Source organism: Oncorhynchus clarkii, chromosome 32 (assembly GCF_045791955.1).
Source record: "Oncorhynchus clarkii lewisi isolate Uvic-CL-2024 chromosome 32, UVic_Ocla_1.0, whole genome shotgun sequence".
Taxonomy (NCBI): domain Eukaryota; kingdom Metazoa; phylum Chordata; class Actinopteri; order Salmoniformes; family Salmonidae; genus Oncorhynchus; species Oncorhynchus clarkii.
Genome location: NC_092178.1, coordinates 22,019,457 through 22,045,351, shown reverse-complemented (window position 1 = coordinate 22,045,351; position 25,895 = coordinate 22,019,457). Strand labels below are relative to the sequence as shown.

At 43.1% G+C, this 25,895-nt stretch overlaps 1 protein-coding gene and 1 pseudogene across 3 annotated transcripts; one reads left to right on the top strand and one right to left on the bottom strand.

The window, feature by feature from the left end:
* Window positions 1-1,444: 1,444 nt before the first annotated feature.
* On the bottom strand, window positions 1,445-11,957 carry LOC139391916 (ankyrin repeat and MYND domain-containing protein 2-like; annotated as a pseudogene).
* On the top strand, window positions 7,582-25,895 carry LOC139392333 (eIF5-mimic protein 1-like). Of its 3 annotated transcripts, none has more exons than XM_071140243.1 (12): window positions 7,582-7,657; window positions 18,039-18,109; window positions 20,521-20,697; window positions 22,436-22,539; window positions 22,984-23,049; window positions 23,222-23,357; window positions 23,474-23,583; window positions 23,787-23,957; window positions 24,144-24,290; window positions 24,462-24,600; window positions 24,815-24,937; window positions 25,154-25,895. In XM_071140243.1, the coding sequence occupies exons 2-12, from the start codon at window positions 18,046-18,048 to the stop codon at window positions 25,180-25,182; spliced, it is 1,266 nt and encodes a 421-aa protein (XP_070996344.1). In that variant the 5' UTR covers window positions 7,582-7,657; window positions 18,039-18,045; the 3' UTR covers window positions 25,183-25,895. The 3 variants fall into 3 exon arrangements, with proteins under 3 accessions (XP_070996344.1, XP_070996346.1, XP_070996345.1); XM_071140245.1 differs by lacking the exon at window positions 7,582-7,657 and adding an exon at window positions 17,190-17,263 and having other exon boundaries at window positions 25,154-25,400; XM_071140244.1 differs by lacking the exon at window positions 7,582-7,657 and adding an exon at window positions 17,461-17,643.

Below are 25,895 nucleotides of genomic sequence, written 5' to 3'. Positions count from 1 at the left end.
GGAGGCCGCTAACAAAAACAGGTCAACAATGGAGTTATTGAAATATTGGGAGATGTATTTGTTTATGAAGACCTTGTGTCTTGACTGGCTGACACATGACAATGAATTAAAGGTTACTGTCTGCACTATGAGAATTGGAATGAACTTTTTTTCATATAGAGAATGGTCACTCTCTGCAAAGAAAGTCTGACAGCATATTGTATAGAACTATAGATTCAGCCAAAACATCATGCTCCAGTACCCTTTGAACCCTGCCGACAGAGTGCAGTAGCTGAATAACCAGTCATTAGAATCATTGCAATGGATGGCAATAAAGGGAAAAGCTGCCATCTAGTGGCAAAACAAAAATATGTGAATGTCCCCATAACAACAAAATGGACAGTGAAGGACAACTATTAAGGCACTCTTTATTGATGTGATTGAAAATGTAAAACTGGAAACCAAAACAAATGGCATTTGGGTGTAAAGGTTGGTCCAGCATTGAAGTCAGATCGTCATTGGGCCATCCGTGGATCATCTGTGACATGGACTGATATGGATACATCACTGGTAAGATGATCCATGGGTCTCAAGTTATAGAAGGAAATCACAAGTTTAGAGTAACACATATTGTGTGTTTTATCCACTGCCATAACAATGACACGTATTGTTCAGTCAGGTGGTCCTATTTATACATGAAAGCATTTTTCACATTACAAATGTAAGGGAGGAAATTGTTATTTTAAGACATTAAAGATTATTAAAGGCTCACATTTGAAATAAGAAAGAATTTGCTCAAAAGACATGCAAACTAGCAAAGCACATTAGAGCCAATACAGCTACACCTCAATGGCTGTTTTTACACTGGCAGTCCAATTCTGATCTTTTGCCCAATTTTCAGCAAAAGATCTGATCTGACTGGTCAAAAGACATTTTTTTGGCAAAAGATCAGAATTGGGCTGCCTGTGTAAACGCACCCAATATGCTATTGTACATCATATACACACCCTGAATACTTCAGTCTCCCCTATTCTAAACAGAATAGACCTCATTGGGTCCATAGTAACAGTCCTTCCTTAAACTCCAGTCCAGCTGCTTGGTGAATAAAGCATTCATCCTCACTCTCCCCTTTCTCTCAATCTGGACATCCTGGCCAATCAGTAATAATGCTGATTTTCATCATTCCCCTTTCTCTCAATCTGGACATCCTGGCCAATCAGTAATAATGCTGATTTTCATCATTCCCCTTTCTCTCAATCTGGACATCCTGGCCAATCAGTAATAATGCTGATTTTCATCATTCCCCTTTAAATCAGGGATTGATTCAGACCTCATACACCAAGTGAATGGAATCAATTCAGTTCAATATAACTTCATTATTAATATCACTGAACTCTGGCCAATCAGTAACATTAATCAATGAATCAATTAACTACCCAATAGAAAAGAACACCAGCAGTCCTTCTCATTCCTGGTGGCAGGATGGTGGTCCCTCTGAGGACGTAGTTTAGCTGGTCTGGCGCTGAGGGACTGGGACACCCTAACGACGCCATGCTCCTCTGCCTTAAAAACGCAGCTCTGCCAGGAAGCTGGCTGTCTCCTTCACCATGTCACTCTCCTCGTCTGGACCCAGGATAGAGAGGGGAAACAGTCTAAAGTTGAACTTAGAAGGCATCAGAAAGCTACAAGTATGTAACAAGCTACAGTAGTAAAGTAGGCTATTGTGGCCAGTATCCCACACTCAGAATAAGCCTATTCCTGGGCTAAAAAGCATGTCCAGTATGGAGCAACATAGCACAGTGTAGTATAACTATAGCAAACCTATTGTATGTGTTTTCAACAGATAGGAGTGCGTAGTTTACCACAGTGCTCCCTCAGTCTCGGGGTATCCTTCTCCTGCAGTCCTCTACAGATCTTATGGGTGGGGCAGTGGAGTCGCTGACAAATCAGGCCACAGTAAGTCACCTGTAGTAGTAAAATAAAACATTTATTAGCATATAAGCATGGCGTATTCATGGCTGAAATCATTAAGTGTAACCAAAGTAATAGAGAGGGAAACAAATGAGAGAAACCACGTGCTTCTGTATCAGAGGTCAGAGGTGGTTTTCCTACCATGTTGCAGGGGGAACATCTCTTCTCTGCCCCTCTCTCTCCACACGTAGTGCAGAAATCAGCATCTATGAAGGTCATCTTACCCGTGAGAGCCTGGGTTAATACTGAGAACGCTGTCTGGTCGTTACCCTGGAGACGAGAAGCAGTGGAACATGGATTGTTAAACATTGAAGAGTGAACATTGCCATACAGAAAGGCATTTGTAATAACATCAATTGTCAATATAATCTAAATTAATTGAGAATGAACATGGACTCCTTAATATGCAAATTACACATTTAAAATGTTTTGCATAATCCAATCAATCTTCAATTGATTAATTTCCGCAGGGACAAATTACATGAGTCCATAGGAGGAGCCTTACACCAAATCAAATGTTGTTTGTCACATGCACCGAATACAACAAGGGTAGAACTTAGTGAAATGCTTACTTACAAGCCCTTGACCAACAATGCAGTTTAAAACAATTTTGGGGGATGAGACCTAAGTCAAAGGAAGGTTTGAATGGATGAATGAGTGGAAGTTCACTCACAATCTCCACTGGTGCGATGCTCATGACCTGCTGCTGTAGCAGTGCGGCTTCACAGTAGGGAAACTTCCTGATGCAGTCTCTAATGAACTTCTCCTGGTACTGAGGAAAACCATCTCCATCCCTCCCCTTCAACAGGCTGAGAGAAGAGATTTACAAAAAAATGTATTTTAAAGACAATGAAACATGGAAATTGTCTAGGGAACTGTCAATACAGTTTACATAAAGTATGCATGCAATATAAAGCACTATAAAACACAACAATTAGTACCCAATGGTTAGTCTGTAAATGTTAAAATAAATAATTAAATTGGATGGGTGCCACAGGGTTAAATTCTCGGGCCGACTCTCTTTTCTGTATACATCAATGATGTTGCTCTTGCTGCTGGTGATTCTCTGATCCACCTCTACGCAGACGACACCATTCTGTATACTTCTGGCCCCTCCTTGGACACTGTGTTAACTAACCTCCAAACGAGCTTCAATGCCATACAACACGCCTTCCGTGGCCTCCAACTGCTCTTAAACGCAAGTAAAACTACATGCATGCTTTTCAAGCGATCACTGCCCGCACCTGCTCGCCCGTCCAGCATCACTACACTGGACGGCGCTGACTTCGAATACGTGGATAACTACAAATACCTGGGTGTCTGGTTACACTAAACTCTCCTTCCAGACTCACATTAAGCATCTCCAATCCAAAATTAAATCTAGAATCGGCTTCCTATATCGCCACAAAGCATCCTTCACTCATGTTGCCAAACATACCCTCGTAAAACTGACCATCCTACCGATCCTCGACTTCGGTGATGTCATCTATAAAATAGCCTCCAACACTCCACTCAACAAACTGGATGCAGTCTATCACAGTGCCATCCGTTTTGTCACCAAAGCCCCATACACTACCCACCATTGCGACCTGTACGCTCTCGTTGGTTGGCCCTCGCTTCATACTCGTCACCAAACCCACTGGCTACAGGTTATCTACAAGTCTCTGCTAGGTAAAGCCCCGCCTTATCTCAGCTCACTGGTCACCATAGCAGCACAAGCTCCAGCAGGTATATCTCACTGGTCACCCCCAAAGCCAATTCCTCCTTTGGTCGTCTTTCCTTCCAGTTCTCTTCTGCCCATGATTGGAACGAATTGCAAAAATCTCTGAAGCTGGAGACTCACATCTCCCTCACTAGCTTTAAGCACCAGCTGTCAGAGCAGCTTACAGATCACTGCACCTGTACATAGCCCATCTGTAAATAGCCCATCCAACTACCTCATCCCCATACTGGTATTTATTTTGCTCCTTTGCACCCCAGTATCTCTACCTGCACATTCATCTTCTGCCGATCTACCATTCCAGTGTTTAATTGCTATATTGTAATTACTTCGCCACCACTGCCTATTTATTTCCTTAACTTACCTAATTTGCACTCACTGTATATATACTTTGTTTTCTTTTGTTCTACTGTATTATTGACTATGTTTTGTTTATTCCATGTGTAACTCTGTGTTGATGTATGTGTCGAATTGCTACGCTTTATCTTGGCCAGGTCGCAGTTGTAAATGAGAACTTGTTCTCAACTAGCCTACCTGGTTAAATAAAGGTGAAATAAAAAAAAATGTAGTGCAGCACATAGCTAATGTAGTGCATCTTCATGGCCAGCACCTCGTTCATATCCTGCTACTTCACACACTGCTCACATAGCCGGTCCATGACATGGTAACACTTCTCTAATGCGCCCACGTCCACCAGCAGAGGGCATTCCCTGATCAGAAGCACCAGCTGGGGGAGGGGGGTAGAAAGTGTTAGAGAATGTTAGAAAAAGAGACGGAGCGAGAGAGAACGAGAGAACTATAAAGAGCGAGGGAGAGAGAGAGAATTATAAAGAGAGAGAGAGCGAGAGAGAATTATAAAGAGCGAGGGAGAGAGAGAGAACTATAAAGAGAGAGAGAGAGAGAATTATAAAGAGAGAGAGAGAGAATTATAAAAAGAGAGAGAGAGAGAGAATTATAAAGAGAGAGAGAGAGAGAATTATAAAGAGAGAGAGAGAGAGCGAGAGAGAATTATAAAGAGAGAGAGAGCGAGAGAGAACTATAAAGAGCGAGAGAGAACTATAAAGAGCGAGAGAGCGAGAGAGAATTATAAAGAGAGAGAGAGCGAGAGAGAATTATAAAGAGAGAGAGCGAGAGAGAATTATAAAGAGAGAGAGAGAGAGAGCGAGAGAGAATTATAAAGAGAGAGAGAGAGCGAGAGAGAATTATAAAGAGAGAGAGAGCGAGAGAGAGAGAGCGAACAAGGGAGAGAGAGTTATAAAGAGCGAGGGAGAAAGAGAGGAAAAAGAGTACAAAATGAATACCTAATGTTCCCACAATATGAAAAGGAGGGAGAAAAACATGGCCAGAGACAGCGAGAATAAGGCCTGGTTGCTCCTTACCACACGCACCATTCCATTTAGCGCGTAACAACTCATCTTATTCGTAGTATTCTGTAACCTGCTGTATATCCTGCTGAGCTCCAATAGTGGAAGCTACTCTGCACTCTTAGAAAGAGGATTCCAAAAGGCTTATTCAGCTGTCCCCATAGGAGAGCCCTTTAAAGAACCCTTTTGGGTTCCATGTAGAACCCCCAGTGGAAAGGGTTTTATCTGGAATAAAAGGGTTTTACCTGTAACAAAAAAGGGTTCTCCAAAGGGCTCTCATATGGGGACAGCCGAAGAACACGTTTAGGTTCTAGAGAGCACCTTTTTTTTCCTAAGAGTGAAGCCGTCACAGCTCATGTTCTAGAGAAGATGTCAAACAAAGCTGTTCAAGAGAAACAAATTAACACTTTCCAATGTTTCAACAAACTGAAATCCTATTACGTAAAGAAGCACTAACCTTCACAGAAACACTGTGGCAGAAACCTCAAGCTGAGTACTGACTGGTCACTTGGTATGCTACAGAATAAACACTCTCCTATGACTTCATAACTGACTCAGAAAAACACTTGTAAATAACTAGGTTCTCTCATCTAACTGAAGAATGACAGCCACCAGGCCTATGCAGTTGGTTAGACAGTCAAAACAGATCAGACTATTCTTGTACATTGGTGCACTGCCCTGACGATGTATACCATGTGTACCCTGTACATACAACTAATAAAACTTCAAACATGACTGTAGCCAGCAGGCTTATATAGAAGAGGTCTGAGAGTGTTACCTCTCTCTGTGTCCTGCGTTCACGTCCAGACAGATAGATCTCTTCAGACAGATCTAAAGCGGGCAGCGGCACCAAAGTATATACTGTCATCTCTGCTGCCCCACCTGATTCTGACAGACTGGACACAACACAACACACAAAGACGTGGTCGGAAGTAGTCTGTGGGTTACATCTAGTGGCAGCGTGATGCTATTGTGGAACGTCCTGGAGTACTGCATCCTGCCCTCAAGAGTCTTCGCCATATGTCTACATAACAATGGAAAACACACGCTGCAGGCCTACACCCACGTTGCACATGCCTCTATGGCTACATCATCCCAATTACATCACTCTGTTTGTGGCACTAACCATTAGCATGTATGTGTAGAGGATTTTAGTGAAATTCACTTTTAAATGACAGTTATGGTTTATAATATTCTACACATCTCAGGGGTATTTATGGCTAGTATATGGATCTGGGACAAGGATATCTTGCGGAAATGAATGACAAATCTCATTTTAGCATTGACAAATGACACAAACGCCACAGGTAACCTTGTCAGTTTTCCACAAGACTCCCTAGCCCCATCCATACCTCATCAGACAGTTGACTCTGACATCATTGGAGCCCAGCAGCTCTACAACATCTTGCACATCACCTGAGAGAGATTTTAGATATAGATTGAAACATGCAATACCTCGATCTCATACATTCTCTTATAAATGATCTGTGCAATCTCTCATTCTCACCCCATAGGTATACAATTTGGCAAGAAACTGCGATTGTGAAAACAGCTGCACTCCAGCAGTTTGGTATAAAAATATATTTAATTTGTCATAGTGTTATTGCGACTACTATGGGAAGTAACCTAGGCTAATGAAATTATTACTATACAATTATTACAGCTGTAACGAGTGTGCTGAGAGTCGGGAAGCAGGTACAGGGAGTGTTTTAATTAACAACCCAATCAACATCACCCACAAACATCTCACCGACATGAAAACAAAGTCCATAACACCTGAGGAAAGAACCAAGGGGAGTGACAGATGTAGGGAAGATAATCAAGGAGGTGATGGAGTCCAGGTGAGTGTCATGAGGTGCTGGTGCGCTTGACGTTGGTGACAGGTGTGCGGGATAATCAGCAGCCTGATGACCTAGAGGCCGGATGAGGGAGTAAACATGACAACAGCAAAAATGCCTGTGGATAATTGCTTTAATCATATTGGTGTCACAACGCAAGACAATATTGTGGCAATATGCACTGAAAAAATGAAAATAACAGAAAAGCGTGTTTACAAAGTCAGGCAAAAAAAATATTCAAGCAATTTACCTGCAGCAATAACCTTAAATATTTCCCACTCGTGTGCTGAAACATCACCTTTCTTGGGAGCAGCCATTCTCTTTGTTGTTAACATGTAATTAATATTCTGAGTTCACAAGTGTTGACAAACAATATATGGCTGTGGATATGTATTTATCCCAAACTCGTCACTCCATTTGACATGACGACAGTAAAAGATGATTTACTTCACCAAATTTCTAAAAGGAATAAACCATCCTTGGACTACACCACAATGTGAAGAAAGCGGTGACAGAATGTCCATAGCGTTAATGTCATGCATGTAAATCGAACATATATATTATTATTCTTTATAATCAAATTGTTTGTAATAAATGTATTTGAAGTACAAAGATCGCCGTATGTTGTAATCGTTTGGTATATTTAATTCTGCCTGGATTCCACTATGCTGACGTCTTTGGTTTATCCCGACTGTATTTCAAGTGGTTAGTCCGACGCTGCGATAAGTAACTATTCTTTCTTCTCTTCGGTCATCTCAACTTGTTGTAGAGTCAACCACTGCAGGGTAAGTCCCTCAAGTATTTCACATCGTGAAATGTAATACTATTTCAGGTTTAACTGTTAAACTTGATTAGTTTGGCGAGATTTTGTGACAAGTTTAGTCATGTAACGGAATTGAAATCATGCCTTACACTCTCCTAAACTGTTTGTTGTTCGTCGTAAGTACTTCTTTATAGAAGTTGTTTTATTCGACAAATATCAAGCTGGTTCTGCCGACCATGAGGTGCGCTACAGGTGCGCGCAGGGGTTGGGCGGTTTTGGAAATGACTACGGGCATGGGCTACTGTACGATGTAGCTACTACCTATTATGTATCATTTTAAAGAAGCTTTATAAACATTATTTGTGACATGATAGTGCCCACGTCCTCCAAAGACCTAATAGCATATTGGAGAACGAGACTGGCATTCGGGTATATTTGGAATTGGATAGCCTCGGGGCTCCCGAATGGCACAGCTGTCTAAGGCACTGCATCTCAGAGTTCGTTTCCAGGCTTTATCACATCCGGCCGTGATTGGGAGTCCCACAAGGCGACGCACAATTTAGCCCAGCATCTTCCGGGTTATGGTTGGGCCGTTATTGTAAATATTAATTTGTTCTTAACTGACTTGCCTAATAAAATAATCATATGCAGCTCTCTCTGTCTTCACGTGTACAGATTATCAGTGATCCAATAATAACGATCGAGGTAACCGCTCTGCTGCTGAGCTCGTTGGGAGTGCATTGGCTAAATGGCTATAGTAGACAGTTTGCTACAGCAGCAACAGGACATTTGAATTATTATGTGGATTATAATTCATTTACGGTTTTGTAGTGAATTATACCTTAACCGTAAGGGAAAATCAAGTCTGAATCATGAGGCTTGTCCTTGAGGAAGAACTGAGCTATTTCCCCTTAGCTGTTAAGTCAAAATAGTGTCTATTGTAAAATTTCATGAAACAAAAATAAGGTTTTTGGTCTTATTTTATGGTTAGCGGTGAGGTTGAGGTTCGGGCTAGGATTAAAATCTGATTTTATGTGGTTATTGTTACCTCCAGAACAAACATGACAAAATGCCAACCTACAATATGATAGGGCACTCACTTATTGAGGTGCATTATTTTATACCAACCTAATCTCAGAGCATTTCGTATTATTCTGTACATAAATCCGAGACACCCCATTTCGTATGATATTGTAACGACCCTGGGTTTTATCCCACTTCTGACACCAGTGTAATCAAACAGGCAGGGAGCAGGTCTCGAACCCTCGACCTTCGAGCCCGAGGTCCGGCGTGCTATTGACTGTGCCGTAAAAGCATGCTCAAACGGCAGTCGATTTCCGTGCTTATAAACCCAGGGTCGTTACAGTATGTTACAATTCGTATTAAATGTTACAAATTTACAAAACGTACAATATGATATGAATTCTAACTTGGTGGTTAACGTTAGCTAGGCTAGGGGTTAGCGGTTTGGATTCATCTTAGGGTTAAGTTTAGGAGTTAGGTTAAAGGGTTAAGATTAGGGTTAGGAGAAGGGTTAGCTAACATGCTAAGTAGCTCAAATGTAGTAAGTAGTTGAAAATTGCTAAGGTTGTCCCTGATGATATTCAAACTCACAACCTTTGGGTTGCTAGACGTTCGCATTATACACCTAGCCATCCAGCCTGACCAACCACTCTACTTTTGTTTTAACCATCTGTCTTATTTAACCATACCAAATGTAACATATGTTTACTATGTTATGTCTAATCTATGAGACCAGTCTGTTTATACTGTAGTCACGTTTCACTGTCATTCTCTCATACCAGCACACACTTTCTGTAGTTCTTATCAGAAACATTGAACTCCACAGAGGCTGTTGAGTCTCCCTGTCAGCATTCTCTGGCGACTGTTGCCTGTTTCCAGGAATTGTATTTTGGGCATTGAATGTCAGTTGGACAGGCCTACAAAGCCTGTGTGTACAACCTGTCCGAGTCTGTAATACCAACATGTTTTAAGTAGACCACCATAGTCCCTGTGCCCAAGAACACAAAGGTAACCTGCCTAAATGAGTACCGACCCGTAGCACTCACGTCTGTAGCCATAAAGTGCTTTGAAAGGCTGGTCATGTCTCACATCAACACCATCATCCCAGAAACCCTAGACCCACTCCAATTTGCATACCACCCTAACAGATCCACAGATGATGCACTCCACACTGCCCTTTCCCACCTGGACAAAAGGAACACCTATGTGAGAATGTTATTCATTTACTACAGCTCAGTGCTCAACATCATAGTGCCCCCAAAGCTCATCCATAAGCTAAGGACCCTGGGACTAAACACCTCCCTGGGCTGCTGCCAGGTGGTAAGGGTAGGTAACAACACATCTGCCACGCTGATCCTCAACACGGGTGCTCAGGGGTGTGTGCTCAGTGCCCTCCTGTACTCCCTGTTCACTCATGACTGCATGGACAGGCACGACTCCAACACCATCATTACATTTGCTGATGAGACAAGAGTGGTAGGCCTGATCTCCGGCAACGACGAAACAGCCTATAGGGATGAGGTCAGACCTGGCTGTGTGGTGAGCGCTTCAAGTTCCTTGGTGTCCACATCACCAACAAACTATCAAGCCCAAGCACACCAAGACAGTCATGAAGAGGGCTCAACAAACCACCCCCCCCCCCCCCCCCCTCACACCGCTGCTACTCTCTTTTGTTATCTATGTCACTTTAATAACTCTACCTACATGTACATATTACCTCAACTAACTGGTGCCACAGCACATTGACTCTGTACCGGTACCCCCCCCCCCCCCCCCCCCCGTGTTATTTAACTGCTGCTCTTTAATTACTTGGCTCATAAGTAAGCATTTCACTGTGAGGTGGGATTTTACCCCTTTATCTCCCCAATTTCGTGGTATCCAATTGTTAGTAGCTACAATCTTGTCTCGTCGCTACAACTCCCGTACGGGCTCGGGAGAGACGAAGGTTGAAAGTCATGCGTCCTCCGATACACAACCGCACTGCCTCTTAACACAGCGTGCATCCAACCCGGAAGCCAGCCGCACCAATGTGTCGGAGGAAACACCGTGCACCTGGCAACCTTGGTTAGCGTGCACTGAGCCCGGCCCGCCACAGGAGTCGCTGGTGCGCGATGAGACAAGAATATCCCTACCGGCCAAGCCCTCCCTAACCCGGACGACGCTAGGCCAGTTGTGCATCGCCCCACGGACCTCCCGGTCGCGGGCGGTTACGACAGAGTCTCTGGTGGCACAGCTGGCACTGCAGTACAGCGCCCTTAACCACTGTGCCACCCGGAAGGCCCGTGACTAATAACATTTGATATGTGTCCGTGCATGCATGTTGGTGGCAGGTAGACAGACGTGTGTTGATGGTGACAATGCACATGGTTTGACGTGAAATCATGAGGGGTGTGTTTTTGAAAGCACTGGTTGTGCTGGGTTGCACATTTTGGGGAATATTCACAGATGGAAACATTCCGTCTGAATTAATGGGAATATATGGGAATTAACGGAAATGTATGCATATTAATACCATTTAAATGTCATGCTTTTTGCATTGAATATATTTACCATATCATATGGAGACAAACAAACCTTTTGCCTTATCATACGTAGACATAATTGCAAATTATTAAATCCTTCCAATAGAAATCATTTTTAAAAACAATTTAGTTACGAATTTAACTTTAATTAAATGAGTTGACTCTTCACATGGGATGATTTCACTGAACAACAAAAGAAAGGGAATATTGAATGATCCATCACATCTCCTAAATCTGTAAAATGATCTAGAAACTAAAGCTTTGGTTGTCTTCCTCTCAGGTTTCCATGTCTTCTCCCTGGACCTCCTCAATGTCCACCTCTTGAACATCAGACTCTGAGGCCTCATCTTCACTGTCACTTTCCAACCTTGTTGAGGATGGCTTGTTGTCAGGCTCAAAAAGCCTCAAATTTCCCAGGATGGCCACCAATTTTTCAACCCTTGTATTGGTCAGTGTTTGTGTGTTCCCAAACAAGGACCAGTTGCGCTCTGAGGCGGCTGATGTTGGTGGGATTTGGAGGATGATGGAGGCAACAGGGGAAAGAGCCTCAGATCCACAAAGTCCCTTCCACCAGGTGGCTGATGAGATATGTTGGCACGACTGCCATATTGCATCTCCATCCCAAAGCCTTTGCTTGGAAGTGTACCTCGCCACACTGCCAAAAACCTTGCCCTCATCCAGGCCAAGGTGGTGAGACATGGTAGTAATGACACCAAAGGCCTTGTTGATCTCTGCACCAGACAGGATGCTCTTGCCAGCATACTTGGGGTCCAACATGTACGCTGCGGCGTGTATGGGCTTCAGGCAGAACTCTTCACTCTTTTTGATGTATTTCAGAATTTCCTCTGCTTGGCACAACAGTGAAGTGGGCAGTACAGATTTCTTCTTTTACATCTGCAAGCAGAGTCTGAACATCAATCAGGATGGCATTGTCTCCCTCAATCCGAGCAATGGCTACTGCTATAGGTTTCAGGCTGCTTACCACTCTCCCCCAAAATACATCATCCTGGAGGATCCTCTTGATGGAGCTGTCCATATCGGGAGACTGTGATATGGCCATTTCTTGGAGAGAAATCCTTCCTCTCCAGGAGGCTGTCAAACATGATGACAATACCACCCCAACAGGTGTTGCTGGGCAGCTTCAATGTGGTGCTCTTATTCTTCTCACTTTGCTTGGTGAGGTAGATTGCTGCTATAACTTGATGACCCTTCACATACCTAACCATTTCCTTGGCTCTCTTGTAGAGTGTTTCCATTCTTTTCAGTACCATGATGTCCTTGATGAGCAGATTCAATGCATGAGCAGCACAGCCAATGGGCGTTCATGTTCGCAGCATTGTCTGTCACCAGTGCAAATACCTTCTGTGGTCCAAGGTCATTGACTGCCTTCAGCTCATCTGCAATGTGGAGAACAGTGTGTCTGTTGTCCCTTGTGTATGTGCTCTTATAGAATACTGGTTGAGATGATGTAGTTAATTATTTCTTGCCCATGAACATTCGACCACCCATCAGAGATGATTGCAACACAGTCTGCTTTCTCTGATTTGCTTGACCTTCACTTGAACTCTGTTGAACTCTGCATCCAGCAAATGAGTAGATAAAGCATGTCTGGTTGGAGGTGTGTGTATGCTGGGAGGAAAAACATTCAGAAATCTCTTCCAATACACATTGCCTGTGAGCATCAGAGGTGAACCAGTTGCATACACAGCTCGAGCAAGACATTCATCAGCATTTCTAAATGTTCTTCCATTGAGTAAAAAAAACAACTTCTAATTCCTGGAGGACCATGAGCTGCTGCTATCGATAAGGTGTCTGATTCATCACTTTTCACCTCGACTAGAAATAGAGGGACTTTTGTCAGTTTGCTTGTTGTGAACTTTATGCACTTGGCAAGATGATTCTGCATCTTTACATTCTTCACGTATGATTTGGCACAGTATTTGCATATGTACTCAACTCTTTTTGTAAGATAAATATTTTAAAATGAAACGTGTATGGAAACAGGTGCATTAACACTCCTCAGTTAGCAGGCTCAAGCAAGCTAAAACCCACATGGTAGCAAAAACTAACTAGCAGAAATTGTTAAATTAGAAATTATTTTAAACACACGTTGCTGTAGGCTACTATTTACTAGTTAATACAAAATTGTGTCATAAAATTATATTCACCCCACCCAGTATTGTAATCAAAACTTACCATAAAGCATGTAGTCCTTGGCTCAGACAGTGTAGTAGTGTGAGCTCAATAGCATCTCATTAGTGTGCAAGATCTTGAGAATCAGCTGTACATGTGATGGAAGAGTGCACTGTGCATGCAATTGCGGATAGTTTAACCAATATATGCCGCAGGACCTAGAATTTCCTCGTGTTTATCCCACAAAAAAGGTTCACTGTTATAAGCTAACTTGTTATTTTTTTAATTCCCCTAATTCCAGGGCTTAACGTCCCATGGGAAATTTACTGGAAAATATCCTATCCTTTGCAACCCTAGTTGTGACTGACCATATCTACGTGTGGTTATGAAACTGGTCAGCGACGTTACTAGCGCAGCCATCCACATCAAATTGGTCCTCTGTCATGGAGTCAATGAAGTAGAGTAGAGGTCCACTAACAGAGGAGTCTCTCGTGACAGACTGTTACCCTGAGATTTGGCTGTAGATGCCTAAATGAACAGAGGAGTAATATTGTGAAAGGAGGGTTGATTTTTTTTTTTTTTTATCTCCCCCACCTGGTATTGAAAAGGGACATTATTCAGATTGAATTCCTCATCACAGAAAATGTCAGATTTTCTTCTCCTTTTCACAATGTTACATCTGAGGTGACACAACTGTGTGGAGGTTTACATCAGGTGAGTCCTGTTTACATCTTCCACACTGATAATTGCTGTGGGACCACTTCCACCATCCCCCAAGGCAGACTATCCGTCCTTAGCCCAGCTCTCTGTGTTCTCACTGGGGTAAAAAGACTGAAGCCGTGGGTATTGTCTGGTGCTCTCTAGAGGTCTTTTTACAGAATTAACATTGTGCAGAGCTGTAGGGAGACAAGAGGCTCACTCTAACCTTAAGTAACCCCTAACCATCAAATGTGATTTGTTGGTAACACTTGCATCTATAATGCTTTATAGATTGTAATAAGCATATATGTGTATCGGTTTTCTTCCTGGGAAGGAGAGGAGGACCAAAATGCAGCGTGGTTATTTATAAACATCTTTAATGAAAGATGAAAACGTGAACACTATACAAAATAAGAAACCGTGGGAAAACCGAAACAGTCCTAACTGGTGCAAAACACAGAGACAGGAACAATCACCCACAAGATACCTAAAGAATATGGCTGCCTAAATATGGTTCCCAATCAGAGACAACGATAAACACCTGCCTCTGATTGAGAACCACTCCAGGCAACCATAGACTTACCTAGAACACTCAACTGAACACAACCCCATAGACTACAAAACCCCTAGACAAAACAAGACACATAAATCACCCATGTCACACCCTGGCCTAACCAACATAATAAAGAAAACACAGAAATACTAAGGCCAGGGCGTGACAATATGAGCCTTTATAATGTCTTAGAGTTTATAATACCTGCAGGTATAATGCATTATTACTTGTAATAAGCATATGTGAGCCTTTATGTCTTAAGGCTTATTTGTCTCAGTGTTGTAAAGAAGGCTTCCAGATGTTGTGAGAGCATCATTCATATCAGTGATTTGCATAATGCTTTTGAATAATCAGTTGTCAGACTATTCCAATGCTCCATAAGTGGCAGTAATGGTGTTGATGACAGGTTCTTGATGGGTTTTTGTGAGGGATGCGAGGTTCCATTTTAGCCGCCTACAATGTTAAAATAAGATATGCTAAATGTGGTTTGTCTTTTGGAAATATTTTCTGCTTCGTTATATAAATGACAACCATTTTATCACTGAGTTAGGTTTTGATGACATCTTTTCTAACCAGAGGCTACTGAGTAAATTACATTTCACTATGACTGATGGTGCCAATGGCATGACAGAATCTCCCCTCTGGAGTCCGAGCCCTCAAATGGTCCCTTCACACATACCGTGTGGTCGAGAAGGCCTCTTCAACCTCAGGAGGCTGAAGAAATTCACACATGCATTGAGAACATCCTGTCGGGCTGTACCAAGATCTTTCCAACCTCTCCGCTAAACACCGATCCACACTCACAGGAAAAAAAAACCTGCCACTCCATTCAAATCTCAATTTAACCAATGCTAATTCTCTGTAAACAAATGAACACACTTTCAGCATGCTTATAAAGAAGATAACTTTTTGGCCTGCATTTCAAGCGTCACGTCTGGAGGAAGCCTGGCACCATCCCTATGGGGAGCATGGTGGAGGCAGCATCATGCTGTGGGGATGTTTTTCAGCTGCAGGGACTGGGAGACTAGTCAGGATCGAGGGAAAGATGAACGGTACAGAGATCCTTGATGAAAACCGGCTCCAGAGCACTCAGGACCTCAGACTGGGGCAAAGGTTCACCTTCTAACAGGGCAATGACCTTAAGCACACAGGCAAGACAACACAGGAGTGGCTTCGGGACATGTCCTTGAGTGGCCCGGACCTGAACCAGATCAAAAGAGACCTGAAAATAGCTCTGCAGCGACGCTCCCCATCCAACCTGACAGCGCTTGAGAGGATCTGCAGAAAGGAATGGGAGCAACTCCCTAAATATAGGTTTGCCAAGCTTGTAGCTTCATACCCAAGAAGACTCGAGGCTGAAATCGCTGGCAAAGGCACTTCAACAAAGTACTGAGTAAAGGGTCTGAATAATTATGTAAATGTGATATTTCCAGGACTTTTTTTTTAAATTTACATTTCTAAAAACCTGTGTTTGCTTTGTGATATGGGGCATTGTATGTAGATTGAGGGGAGGGGACACTATTTCATTCACTTTAGAATAAGACTGTATCATAACAAAATGTGGAAAAAGTCAAGGGGTCTGAATACTTTCCGAATGCACTGTACATAGTCATTGAACACTGGTCACTTGAATGTTTACATACTGTTTTACCCACTTTATATACTGTTTTCTAGTCACGGCTCATCCTATATAACTACGGCTGTACACCTTTTCTATTCACACGTCCCTTTTTCAGGACCCTGTCTTTTAAAGAAAATTCATAAAAATCCAAATAACTTCAGATCTTCATTGTAAAGGGTTTAAACACTGTTTCCCATGCTTGTTCAATGAACCATAAACAATTAATGAACATGCACCTGTGGAACGGTCGTTAAGACACTAACAGACGGTAGGCAATTAAGGTCACAGTTATGAAAACTTAGGACACTAAGTCCCGGCTTTGTCTCACCAGGGGTGATGGTCGGATTTGCGTTTTAGCGTCGGAGGAATGAGTGTTGCACCGAGGCCTGTACTTTGGAGTAGTGAAAATAGTGAAAATAAACGCTGGTATGAGTAGGTGTGTCCAGACTTTTGACTGGTCCTGTATTTATATTACGTTCTCTGACATTGCTCGTTCTGATGCGTGCATTTTTACTTTGGGATTATTTGCATATTGTTTTCTAGCTATTGTTGGCGCACCTGTGATAACTTCTCCAAATCTGTGTACGTGACCAATACACCTTTTTATTTGATTTCAGATACAGACAGCCTAAACCCATCTGTAGAATTCAGACAAGTCCTCCCTGCTCTGCTCATTCCTTGTCATGCAAAACATATTAGATATTAATTTGTCGAAATGTCTGATTTTTGCTTTACGTACAAGAGAATGCACTGCGAAATGGTGAGCGAGATGGCATGTCCCTATTGTTCTCCTTATTTGTTCATCAGGATCAGTTTGTGTGGCACACATGGGAGTCTGTAGTGCTTCCTGGACGGCAGGAGCGCAAACTCTTGAGTTGAACCCAAATGGGAGGGGTACTCTGCTATTTTATTTGCCATCCTCAGCATGTTTGTTTAGTAGCTGTCCAGAAATGTTTTGGGTTTTTTTCCATTTTTTTTCAGCAGACTTGTCACCCTGGCTAAAGTACATCCAGGTCTGGGACAAGGTTACTACTGTGTGCTCTGTGGAATCCCCTCCAGACAACATGTCTTGGTGTGGTAAAGTAGATTATACAGTTCCTTAATCACTTGACCCTCTAGTACTGGCCTGTCTGACTGTATATGTCTGTCCTAAGGAGGAGTGTGCCCTCAAATAACCTTTGTGTGTGAGTGTGTGTGTACCGTGGTCCGACATGTCCTTGGTGTAATTTGACACGCGTCTAAGAGAAAGAGCGAGGGGGGATTCAGAGGGAATTAGATTGAGCGAATCAGGGAGAGACTAGTTTACGCTGCAGGGACATGGACCGGGATGAGCCTACAACATACAGTATATAGCACAGGGCACAAGGTTGACAGGCAGGACAAGTCTGAGACATTCACAGGGCATTCAGTGACACTCTAAATAACTCACTGTCACTGGTAAGAGGGACTCACAGCCGGTAAGCATAGAGCTTTCACCTGTTCCTTTATCCTTCTGGACTAGTTGGGCATGTGAACATCTGACTTTTAGTTGTGGAAGCCTGTAGAAAATAAATGGCTGTTCAGTGACATTTTGAAGGTGTGTTGAAGGTCTGAGGTGGACTGAAGCGCTTATAAACTATCATTCAATGGTTTGTTGGCTGTTAGTAAACTGTCAGACATTGTATATTTTGGGCATATTAACACGTATAAATAATGTTACAGGCCTTTAAATATGTTTTGTTTACAGACTGCTGTTGCAGTAGGCCTGACAGAAACAAAGATATTCTGTCATTCGATGGAATGGTACTATTGTATGTTGTAGTGCTAATGGTCTGCTCATTTCCTGATTCTGTGTGTGTGTTTTCTTCCTCAGGACTTTTATGAATACCGGTAAGCAACAGAAGCCAGTGCTAACAGGCCAGCGGTTCAAGACCAGGAAAAGGGGTGAGTTGAGTTATAGCCACAGACAGCTGTCAACGCCCAATGTCAATGCCTAATGTTTACCACATACAGTATGTTGGCAAGACAACATGCATGGTGTGAAATTGCAATACCAATATGTTGTCAAGACGACAGACAATGTTACGTTGCAGTACCAAATAATTGAACCCGTTTCTTAAATCAACTGCCTCTTTAAGACTGTGAGATGTCTTGATTATCTTTTGAGTCTCACGACCTCCAGAGTGTCAATGCACACTTTTAGCGTAGATTTCTCCTATTAAGATCTGCTTCTTAGTAAGGGACCAGCAAAGGTTTAGCAGGGTTCTCCTGTTCTCTTCTGTCCTCTCCACACATAAACAGACTATAAATACTCTTTGTGTCTAGGGTTCTCCTGTTCTCTTCTGTCCTCTCCACACATAAACAGACTATAAATACTCTTTGTGTCTAGGGTTCTCCTGTTCTCTTCTGTCCTCTCCACACATAAACAGACTATAAATACTCTTTGTGTCTAGGGTTCTCTTGTTCTCTTCTGTCCTCTCCACACATAAACAGACTATAAATACTCTTTGTGTCTAGGGTTCTCCTGTTCTCTTCTGTCCTCTCCACACATAAACAGACTATAAATACTCTTTGTGTCTAGGGTTCTCCTGTTCTCTTCTGTCCTCTCCACACATAAACAGACTATAAATACTCTTTGTGTCTAGGGTTCTCCTGTTCTCTTCTGTCCTCTCCACACATAAACAGACTATAAATACTCTTTGTGTCTAGGGTTCTCCTGTTCTCTTCTGTCCTCTCCACACATAAACAGACTATAAATACTCTGTGTCTAGGGTTCTCCTGTTCTCTTCTGTCCTCTCCACACATAAACAGACTATAAATACTCTTTGTGTCTAGGGTTCTCCTGTTCTCTTCTGTCCTCTCCACACATAAACAGACTATAAATACTCTTTGTGTCTAGGGTTCTCCTGTTCTCTTCTGTCCTCTCCACACATAAACAGACTATAAATACTCTTTGTGTCTAGGGTTCTCCTGTTCTCTTCTGTCCTCTCCACACATAAACAGACTATAAATACTCTTTGTGTCTAGGGTTCTCCTGTTCTCTTCTGTCCTCTCCACACATAAACAGACTATAAATACTCTTTGTGTCTAGGGTTCTCCTGTTCTCTTCTGTCCTCTCCACACATAAACAGACTATAAATACTCTTTGTGTCTAGGGTTCTCCTGTTCTCTTCTGTCCTCTCCACACATAAACAGACTATAAATACTCTTTGTGTCTAGGGTTCTCCTGTTCTCTTCTGTCCTCTCCACACATAAACAGACTATAAATACTCTTTGTGTCTAGGGTTCTCCTGTTCTCTTCTGTCCTCTCCACACATAAACAGACTATAAATACTCTTTGTGTCTAGGGTTCTCCTGTTCTCTTCTGTCCTCTCCACACATAAACAGACTATAAATACTCTTTGTGTCTAGGGTTCTCCTGTTCTCTTCTGTCCTCTCCACACATAAACAGACTATAAATACTCTTTGTGTCTAGGGTTCTCTTGCAGCAATGGATTGTTGTGGCTTTACATTCCCTCTTACACAACACCTACTGCGATCCAGGCTGGCTCCCAGTCAATAAGATGTTTAAGTTCCTAGAATGTCAGCTCTCTTGTTTGCTCTCTTGGCAACTCCCAGACATGACCACCCAAACAGATCTGGGACCAGGCTATAGCTGAACTTCCTGCCAGTCCAGAAGCAGTGGGTGTCGTTATATATATATTACTCACAGAGCAGAAGAACGTGTAGTGTCGTAGGGACATTGGGTTCATACTCCGTGGGGCACCTTGTTGATTCTCTTGAGCCGTGTGTTGATACCCAGTGATCTGTTAATGAAGGGGATATCGTTTGGACACTGTTCTTTGTGAAAACCACAGAGGATCAATCGGGGAGGCTAACTCTCCCCCAGGGTAAGTAGTGTCCCATCAGGGCAGGGTCCCTTGTCCTCATCACACCTTGGCTGGGGAACTGAAGGGATGTCTTATTTGGCCCGACAAGTTTTCTGAGCACATTTTTATTTTATTTGTATTGTAAAAGATTGTCAAAATACGCTTCAAGTGATTTTAATTTAGGAAAATCTGTATACAAATATAAGCGTGATTGTTTTAGTCAAATATTAAATCTGTTTAGGCTTCTTGCTGTCAATTTGCAGTCTACCAATTATTTGTCATTATTGTTCTGGCCCACTGACCATCCGCTCAAGAAAAAAATCAACCTGCAGGTGAATCTAGTTGATGATCCCTGGCATAAGGAATCTACTGTATTATGCATGGTTTACCATACCTCACTTTCTGATGTTAACTGTGTTAAGGTTTAACACACATTAGTGTACATGCAACAAGGATGTTCTCCTCTGCCCTTTCCTCCCCACCCAGATGAAAAGGAGAAGTTTGAGCCCACAGTTTTTAGAGACACAATTATTCTGGGCCTCAACGAAGCAGGAGGGGACCTCGATGCTGTAGCCAAGTTCCTGGACGTTACCGGGTCCCGACTCGACTACCGTCGCTATGCCGACACTCTCTTCGACATCCTCATCGCGGGGAGCATGCTCGGTGAGTGGATTGTGCCGAATTTAGCAGGCAGCCCGACCGGGACTTGAATCCAGGTCCCAGGACTGTCAGTACATAATCTTTGCCATTACATCAAGAGGTCTGCCCCGCTTGATGAGGTTGCTAGGTGTTGTACTAAGGTAGCTACAGTATCATGGCCATCTGCACCTGGTTTCAGCTCACTGCTCCGTAATGGGCCATCCTGGTCCCTTCATATCAGTATTCGCACTAGGGCACCAAGCATGCCCATGTCCTCTCAGGCAAAGACAAACAGATCACTGCTGGCTTTGTCAGATTACCAGGGTCAAAGACATCCTGGCCTATCAGAGAACCGGATACACTGTTCCTCCTGTATGTGTCAGTGGACTGCTCGTTGAGCTGTATTCACTTGTTCTAACTCCCACGTTTTCCTCACTAATAGATGAGGGTACTTGAACACATATTTGTGTTCAGTGAGGTGGGGGGTGGGGCATTGATTAATATGCTGAACCCTTTGTCCTGTTAACTGGTGGTCAGTGTGACCCTGCAGACCTAAGCTGGTAGATTTATTCTATAATCACTGTCTTTCTCCCCACACACTCATTGTTTACATGGCATGGAGTTCTCACAAAGAGTATGTCTTTGACCACACTCACAAACACATGCTCATTCACATCCTGCCGTGTGTAATCTTTGTAGAATGAATTGAATGTACAGTCTCTGTCAATCTGTCTCCGTCTCACACACACACACACACACACAGGAGCCTGTGTCAGTCACTGCATACTGCATGTCAAGCCCATTAGAGATAACCGGTTTACCCTGCTCCTATAATAAGAGCCTGGCAGTGTCAGGGGAGAGACAGCAGCTCAGATGGAAACCAGGGATACATGAAAGGAACCAGCCTCTCAGGGAACCACATTAGCCTTTAGTAGCATGAAGGCTAGGTACCTGGTTCATGCAGGCACACTATTAATAAAATGTGCTACACTGACGGTATGATATTTGCATGAATACATACAGTAAGTGATGATTTTTTTAAAATCCACCGCAGTCCTATGAAGCAGTTATGAAGTCAACAGGGATAGTAGACATTAGATCCAGATCTAACAGGTCGGCTCTAAGACTTCAGATAGTGTAGCCCTCACATACATCCTCATTTAGCCCAAACAGGATACAACAATGGGTCACCCTATGTCAACAGCCACCTCAGGGGTGGAACAGATAAAGGGGGAAAAAATGGAGAGATGATAGTAAATAGATGATTGACTAGGCGGAAACAAAGCGCTCTCTCTCTCTCTCTCCTTCCTGTGAATGGGTGCAGTAATGTTGTGTAATAATCCAGTTAACGTGTGATTACTAATTACTGTACATCAGGGTCTGATCTCTCCCATCCTTATGCGCCACTATCTCCATGATATCCACAACTTCTTGTTATATTAATCAATCATGGACATAGGGTAGATAGGTAGGTCTCGCTCTGATTATTCTACAGTTCTAGCTGACAGGAAGGACATACCCATGCTGCTAGCTAACGGGGCTAAAGCTTTAACCCTTGACCCTGATGACTTGCCACGTCTTTCTGTCCGTCTGTCTATGTCCGTCCGTCTCTTCTTTCTAATCGCTTTATGGCTGGGCGGGATAGATGGTCATTGAAGTGGTGTGTTGATATTTATGGCACCAGGGTCACTACCCTCTCCGGCTGTGCTGGTTCTGCCCCCTCAATCACTACAATCGTAATGTAAATAACTGTCTGTCTCAGCTCCCGGTGGGACACGCATTGACGAGGGGGACAAGACCAAGGTGACAGAACACTGTGTGTTTACCACCAAGGAGAACCATGCCAACCTCCGCCACTATGCTCAGGTTGGTACACACACACACACACACACACACACACACACACACACAATCAAATACAGCAGCCTCTAAGGTGCATGGTAGAGTAACCAGGTGGTAGTCGACTAGTGACAGTGACCAAATTTAGGGTACTGGGTGGAGGCAGGCTAGTGATGGCCATTTAACAGTCTGATGGCCTTGAGATGGAATCTGTTCTTCAGTCTCTCTGTCGCAGCTTTGATGCACCTCTACTGACCTTGCTTTCTGGATGATAGTGGGGTGAACAGTATGGTATTAGATCTGCTAATACCCACCAATCCCCTGGGAGTATCCAGTGTGTCCACAACAACAATTTTTATATTATCCTCCTGGATTAAAGTCACTGCACTCCTTCACGATCTGTTTGTCTCTCTCTGTCCCAGCTCTCTGTGTCTGTCACTGAATCTCATGTCCCTCTGTGTGTTTGTGTAGGTTTTTAACAAGCTTATCAGGAGGTACAAGTACCTGCAGAATGCCTTCGAGGAGGAAATGAAAAAGGTAAAGTATTCACAGGAAACACGCTCGTATGAAGTCGCTACAGCAGTTCTACTTCAGTTTTGGATTATCCTATGTACTTGTGATTAGACTTTACATCTTCAGCTGTGTAGATATTTTTTATCCTGTTGTCTTTGGTTTACATACTTTCCTGTCCTGATGTTTTATCCTGTAGCTTCTGCTGTTCCTGAAGGCATTCAGCGAATCAGAGCAGACCAAGCTGGCTATGTTGACTGGTATCCTATTGGCTAACGGCACTCTGCCCCCACCCATCCTCACCAGCCTCTTCAGTGACAATGTTGTCAAGGAAGGTGTGTGTGTGGGGGGGGGGGGGGGGTCTTGAGGCATATATTTTTGCCATATATTCATAGCTCTGGCTTTCTTCCAAGTTGCTCTCTAACTCTTGTCTGTTATTGGTATCTTGCAGGTATCTCTGCATCCTTTGCGGTGAAGATGTTCAAGGCATGGATATCTGAGAAAGATGCCAATGCAGTCACCTCAGCCCTGAGGAAGGCTAACCTGGATAAGAAACTCCTGGTAAGAAACACTTTTTAGGCAGGTATCCTAGAGCAGTGGTTTTGAACCCTGGAACGGAAAAGGTTGGGAACTTCTGGCCTAGAGGTTAGTGCTACAATTTTTTTTTACTGTGCTCAGCCACAAGAGGGAACTGTTGTAGTGAATTTGTAGGGTTGAAGCTCATTGGAAGTTGTTTGAGTCAAGACTTCTTGTTGTTTCTCTAGGAGTTGTTTCCTGCCAACAAGCAGAACATGGAGCACTTCTCAAAGTACTTCAATGAGGCGGGGCTGAAGGAGCTGTCAGACTTTATGCGTGTACAGCAGTCTCAGGGAACACGCAAGGAGCTGCAGAAAGAACTGCAGGAGCGCCTCTCTCAGGACTGCCCCATACGAGAGGTGTAATACCAGATACCATGTCCTGCCTTTGTGCCCTTGAACAAGCTCCAAGAGCACTGCATTGCGTTCCCCTCTGCTTTCAACCCCTCATTGGGGTGTTTGTCTCTGGGTTGGGTTGTAGAAGCAAAAATTATCAATTCCATTCTCCAACATAATGGACAGTAAATAATTATTCTGTGGTTCTAGATGGTGGTGTACGTGAAGGAGGAGATGAAGAGGAGTGCTCTCCAGGAGCAGGCTGTGATTGGTCTGCTGTGGAACATTCTCATGAATGCTGTGGAGTGGAACAAGAAGGAGGAGTTGGTCACCGAGCAAGCCCTCAAACACCTTAAAGTACATCATAACATCAACCATTAATAACTTATCTCACTCCTAACCCAACCACTCTATAACATGAGAGCTGGTCACTGTGGAGGCTCTCAAACACCTCGAAGTACTGCACAACGCTAACATCAACCATGAATATAATGACAGTTGATGGGGTGTGTATCCTCTCCCCTCCAGCACTATGCCCCCCTGCTAGCAGCGTTCAGCACCCAGGGCCAGTCAGAGCTGGTGCTGCTACTGAGGATCCAGGAGTACTGCTATGACAATATCCACTTCATGAAGTCCTTCTCCAAGATAGTGGTGCTCTTCTACAAAGGTCAGTGTTATCATTTTATACAGGACAATGTTTCACAGTTTATATGTAAAAAAAAAAAAAGTTTTTAAAGTATCTCTTTCATTTGTCTTAGTAGTCAGGGTTGCGGTCAATTCCATTTCAATTTAGGAAGTAAACTGAAATTCCAATTTCACATAACTTCTCCTTGTGGTGCTATGCTAAATGTTCCTGTTCTGTCCGTCTTCTCTCCACCCAGCTGATGTGTTGAGTGAGGAGGCCATTCTGAGGTGGTACAAAGCCACTCACACCACCAAAGGGAAAGGTGTCTTTGTCGAGCAGATGAAGAAGTTTGTTGAGTGGCTGCAAAATGCAGAAGAAGGTACCATTTACAGGTTAAATACAGGTTACAGTTACAGGTAACCTAATCAATAACTGAAAAGAAAGCCATTGCATTTTCAGAAAATCATTGTTGAATCAATGAAACTGGACTATTAACATTCTGTAGACTTGGGCTGTGATGAGCACTCACCTGTAATTCCTATTTTGACCACTAAGAGGAGCTGTTTAATAATAATCTGTATATTTTCTCATGTAGAGTCCGAGTCTGAGGGAGAGGAGGACTAGCAGACCAACCCAACAAGGAGTCTAACACTGAAGTCTGCTGCATCCTGTGGCCTGTATATGTCAATCAGCCTGTAGTCCCCATCTCGTATTTTTAGAAGATTTGCTAGACTATCATATTAATGTGGTTCCTGTTGCATTCAAGATAAATACTTATCCAGGCATTGTAAGAAGTATGAGATAATGTGTGCAGTGTGACTGCAATAAAAAACGACCTGGAACACGCCCATCCATATTGCCTAACCGACCAGGGGTCCTAGACTCCTCAATCACAGTGCAACCCTCAGTGAAAAACCACGGGACCTCCCGACTCAACTTCATGAGGATAGGAGACTAGATGTCATCTATCAATAAAAACGACCTGGAACACGCCCATCCATATTGCCTAACCGACCAGGGGTCCTAGACTCCTCAATCACAGTGCAACCCTCAGTGAAAAACCACAGGACCTCCCTACTCAACTTCAGGAGGATAGGAGACTACATGTCATCTATCAAGACCACCCATCTGTGATATTTAAGCTTTTTTCTTTTTTTTTAAGGATTGGATTAATTAGAGGTCAGTCAGTGAACTCCCTTTACCAACGTTGTTCAGGTTTAGAGAGGAAGTCAAGACCTCAATCTGCAGTAGATTGTCATCCTCGTTTTATGAAAACTCAACTTTGTGTAACTTGGCAATGCTTTAATCTTTTTATTAATAAAGTGTTTTTATATGTA